The sequence below is a fragment of the Antrostomus carolinensis genome, unplaced genomic scaffold (assembly GCF_000700745.2).
Source record: "Antrostomus carolinensis isolate BGI_N321 unplaced genomic scaffold, ASM70074v2 scaffold55954, whole genome shotgun sequence".
NCBI lineage: Eukaryota > Metazoa > Chordata > Aves > Caprimulgiformes > Caprimulgidae > Antrostomus > Antrostomus carolinensis.
This window is the reverse complement of record NW_010311133.1, coordinates 1-5,279: the sequence shown is the minus strand read 5'-3', so window position 1 is coordinate 5,279 and position 5,279 is coordinate 1. Positions and strand designations below refer to the sequence as shown.

The 5,279-nt window shown below is 41.0% G+C and overlaps 1 protein-coding gene across 1 annotated transcript; it reads right to left on the bottom strand.

Moving 5' to 3' along the window:
- Window positions 1-907: 907 nt before the first annotated feature.
- LOC104523895 (calpastatin-like) lies at window positions 908-4,679 on the bottom strand (the record flags this gene model as incomplete). Its single annotated transcript, XM_010166618.1, has 7 exons — window positions 4,611-4,679; window positions 4,283-4,378; window positions 3,693-3,794; window positions 2,822-2,902; window positions 2,672-2,725; window positions 1,992-2,084; window positions 908-1,006 (listed from the first exon to the last, which is right to left on the bottom strand). Coding segments are annotated over exons 1-7 (594 nt in total), but the record flags the coding sequence as incomplete, so codon positions are not given.
- Between the last annotated feature and the right edge of the window lie 600 nt (window positions 4,680-5,279).

The following is a 5,279-nucleotide window of genomic DNA, read 5'->3' as shown; positions in this document are numbered from 1 at the left end:
GACAAAGATGTTGAACAGCACCGGTCCCAATACTGACCCCTGAGGGACACCACTCATCACTGGTTTCCACTCGGACTTTGAGCTGTTGACCACAACTCTTTGAGTGCCACCATCCAGCCAGTTCCTTATCCACCGAGTGGTCCATCCATCAAACCCACACGTTTCCAATTTGGAGACAAGGATGTCATGTGGGATGTTGTCAAACACCCTGCACAAGTCCAGGTAGATGACATCAGTTGCTTTAGCCTTATCCACCAATGTTGTGACCCCACAATAAAAGGCCACCAGATTTGTCAGGCATGACTTGCCCTTAGTGAAGCCATGTTGGTTGTTGTCAATCATCTTCTCATTCTCCATGTGCCTTAGCATAGTTTCTAGGAGAGCTCCATGATCTTGCCTGGCACTGAGGTGAGACTGACCGGCCTGTAGTTCCCTGGGTCTTCCTTGTTACCCTTTTTAAAAATGGGGGTTATGTTCCCCTTCTTCCAGTCTGAGGGAACTTCACCAGACTGCCAGGACTTCTCAAGTAAAAAGAAGTAAATGCACTGAAATTCCCAAAAAGTTATTAAAAAAAAACAAACCAAAGAGCAAATAAGTGCAGAACAAAAGCTTGCTATAAATTGTAGGCAGTGTTTGGGGAAAAAAACCAGCTCTAGCTAACAGAGAAAGATGTATTTAGATCTGCCTGTAGAGCGAAAGGATATGCACATCCTTTTCCAGACCAACTTCCTATAGTCTGTTCTACCTCTGTCCACTTGGGATTTCTTCATTTCTTCATTTTCTTAATCACATAAGACTCAGACATGTCTTAGGCTTTTGATATGAAAGTTGCTTTGTTATTACATATTTGAACAGTATGTAACAAGTAGGAGTGGGAAAGCTGCCGTACAAAGGAGTAAGATCATACCTCTGACACCTCTACAACAGGACTAGGATCTTCTTCAGGTTCAGGCTCAGGTCCACCAAGAGTATCAAGAAGAGCTTCCACTGCATCATCTTTCATTTCCTGTATTTCAGAGAATATGCAAATCTTTTCATTATTCCTTTAAACAGATACAGGTTTTACCTTATGTGTCTTTTACGCTGTCTATGAAGCAAACAGCCAGCACCAGACGGGTCATTTCTGTTTGGCTTTACCCGATCTCCTTAACATCAGATTGCAGGATATGGCAAGTCATGTGAGAAGATTAGCACAGTCTAATCAAGGCATATCTCCTCTTAAGGAGAGGGAGGCAGGGGGAAGAAAAAAAATTTAAAAAACCCCAAACAACCAAAACCCACACCAAAACCAGCAGCACAGTATCATGTCACAAAATTGCCATTTCTGGCAAACCCAGAAAGGTCACATTTGCTCTTTACAGAAGAAAAAGGAAAGGCTTGTAAAACAGAAGCAGATTACAGCATATCCAAGTTTTAAACACACCTCACATAGCTAAGAAAACACATACATTTCTCTGTTGCCTCTAGTCAGAAGAACTACAGTCATTCTGCAGAAGAATCCAGAAGGAAAAGTCATCTGACCCATTAAGGCTGGATCCTTAAGGCACAGAGTGAAGAATCTGAGCAATGGCAATTCCTATTATTCCTGTCCTTTCTATGACAGACAGGATTTACAACTGAAAACAAGGATGATGAGCATCTTTACAGAATCAGGCACACACAAAATATGACCTGCGCTTGTAAATTTGAATTTGAAGTTAACCAGTCAAAGAATGACTATGCATACCTCTTCTGCTTTTGTTTCCTTCTCCTTAGGAGGAGCTGAGGTCTTGACTGAACTCGCTGCATGTGCTTGCATGATTTCTCCTTCCTTGCTGGGTTTCTTTTACAGAAGGGCAAAACCAGAAAAATTAAAGATAAAATTACAGACAAATTTTCAAAAATAAAAAGAAGGGGGAAATAGTCAGGATCATTTCAAAGCAAAAGATTAAGACAATAATGGCAAGATTTCCTTGCCATAAGGCATGCAATGGCAACAAACATACAGGTACCTTTGTCAGACTCTTCTTTTCTTCAGGAGAAGCAGTACCACAGGTAAAGCCAGATGACAGGGCCGCTGCGAGCTCATCATCTGTCATGGGTTTCTGAGCAAGAAATTGCAAACTAGGTTATGATTATTAAAGTGCAAGTATCAATGTTGTGAAACTCGGTTTAAAACGTGAGTGTGTGCCACGCTCACTCACACAACGACCTCATCAGCACATGTTGCTGTCATAGAAAAAACAAAGCTATTTTTCCTCACTGGTTCATTCGTTTTTTAGATAAGCTTTTATTTTTCTCTGTTAAACTGATAAACAGTAATATTAAGCTGACTTACAGAATTCTCTTGCTAAGAATAGAAATGCAAGTAATCTTTGCTAAAGATGTTATGAAGAGACTCCTGCACGCACAGCTACCCTTTCTTTCCTTTGTTGTTATGCCCAGTATCTCTATGAGCAATTATTTGGCTTGTTTCAGCTTCAGTCAGTGTTCTGAAAATTCCTACTTCTTTATTAAAAACACGTCTGTGAAGTTCTACTTATTTTTACCTGTACCTATGTTATCTGGCACCCCACAGCCCTCTCCCACTTCCTGGCATTTTTGGAAGGCAGGTAACGTGTCAGTTTTCCTAAGAAGCCAATGATAATCAGATTATTTCCACCTTCCAATATTAAAAAAAAAAAAGTCTTACTTCATCTCGTTCATCTGCTTTTGGTGGGACTCCATCTTTGCCATCCCCTTTGCTCTAAAATGAAATTAATCTTGTAGTAAATGCAAAGCAAAAACATGCAATTTGGAAGAAAACACACATCAAGAGTATTTTTTTAATTAACTGACTAACCTTCAACAATTTCACATACTCTGGAGGGAGACTACCTTCACGTTTACCCATTTCTTCCAAGTATCTTGAAGATATATCTTCCTGTTAAAAGAATGTACACGTTAATGCTTTTGTACTCTTGTTTATTTTGGTAAGTGTCCAACGTAGAGCTATCCACAGTGACACTTCTGGAAGGAAAATACGGGGGTTGGCTACGTCAGAAGGCCAACCCTGGACCATGACCATACAGTGTCTGTCAGAACCTAGTGCCATGCACATGCATCTCGACCAGCTTCAACAGCACAACTCATCTAGCAGAACTCTGCCTCTCCATTGCCAGATTCCTTCTGCTTTACCATAAGCCATTTCAGTGTCTCAGGCCATAAAATGTATTGCTGCCCCTAGACTGAATTGTAAATATTTATAACTGCCGAAGTTTTTATCGTAGCTGAGTACTGCACTGAGCCATTCACCTTGTAATCTTAATCCTTCCTATGCTACCCTCCCATTCTAGTGCAGAAAACACAGGCTTTCTTCCCCAAATTCTCCATGTTTTACACTTTCCCAAGTAGAATGAAATCTCCCAGGTTGTTTGCACTCTCTTATACCTCCAGCACTGCGTTCTGTAAATTCACTGGAGACCATGCTTAGAAGTCAGTTCACAAAGCAACAGGCTTCCTTTGTTGACACTTTATTGTTTTTTACTGCAATACATCCAGGACCAGATCACTTCTGTATTACGGAAAACAACACCAAAATGCAACTGTGCAAACTCTGTTCTACCTCCCAGCAGGTCAAAGTGACAAATATTGGATCAATGTAGCAGTGAGCAACTACAGACATATTGTAGAGATGAAGCTTCTAAAGAATAAAGACAAAAAATGTGAAATACCGTAACTTCTGGACCAGTGTAAACAGGACTAGCAGGCACATCATCTTCAAGTCCACCGAGGGTATCTATGAGGCGATCTAGTGCCGACTCATCCATACCAGGCTAAAAAGAAGCAGACCATTATAGAAGTTATCATGCTGTACAGAGAAAAAAAAAAAAATATCTCAGTCATCTGGGGAATCTGTAGAAAACTCCCAGAAACCAAACCAAAAGCTTTCCTTCAGTAGGTCCTTCCTTCCCTTGCCAAACTTGTCAGTGAGAATTGTTCTTAAACTCCTTCTCCAGGGTCAGGCACAGGATCATTTGTATTTCTATATCAGCTGATATATACACATACAGATACAAACATAACTGAAGTAATTCACTTTATGGTGGTTGTGGTCAGAGTGATTCTAAAGAAGTCTTATGTGACCAAATACAAATGACACGCCACTAGTTTATTACCTGTTCTTTCAGATAGTCCTTCACCACCCTACATAACTACTACTCAGCAATACTTCAGCAATTACCAATGTGATTCTGTGTGAAGCAAAACACTTTCTGAGACATTTTTAGAGGGGAAGCATTTGCCTGGGACTGTGTTTACCAACCTCAGTACTTGACTTCTCAGCTGCAGGAGCCGCATTCGGACTGACTGCACCTGCACCAGCTGCACCAGCCACTATGGACATCTTCTCAGACTTAGCCTGAGGAAATAAGGGAAAAATTAAGAGATGGCTTTTTTGTATGTTAAAAATTCTAGAGACAAACCAAAGAAAAACAGAGATGTTCTCCTCAGGCATACATATCTATTGTCCCTCTTCATCTACACTTCGAATAAAAAAAAGATAAGCTGGTTCTACCTACTGGCTGAGTGGCCTGGAAGCGGAGGTGACACTGAGCCCAGCCTAAAACATCCAACTCTGAGGCCCAGCATACCTTTTTGGGCTCAGTAACTGGCTCATATACCTGCACAGTGTCAGATGCTCGGGCAGAGAGAGCCACCATGTACCTGCAATACTACAGAGACATACTCCATTTCCAGTGTGATTTTGCTATGAAAAAGAAAGCAGGCCATTTTAAGTTCTCTACCAAAGAGAGGTTTCTTTTCCTGGCCCTTTGCCAGTAAAAGAAACCTTCAGTGCAGAAAGACTATGAGGTCCCTTCCAAGTCTCTTTTGGAAGCTTTAATTTGCACCTGGTAGTTCTCAGTACACCATTAACACCAGCAGCTTTTCTACACTGTGATTTTTGGGGGGCCCAGTCTCACTTCACAATAATCAGCAAAAGAATCCATCTAGATATGGATTTATTTCTAGTCCCTACCATAACATAAGTAATAAAAATCAGACTGCTACTTCTACTGTACCTTTGCTGTCTGTACGGAGGTTGCTTGTGGGGGCTGGTCAGTTTGAGCTGTAGTTACTTTTCCTGTATTATTTGGTTTAGAAGTTGTTGTCACAGCAGGTGAGATTTGGCTTTTTGCCTATGTAGAGATAAACTATTATCATTAGATACAGAAATACTTACGAGCTGTCTTGGTTTGGTTTTTTAAGAAAGAGAGAAAGAGGGAGAGGGGGAAAGGAGGGGAAGGAAGGAGGGGAAGGAA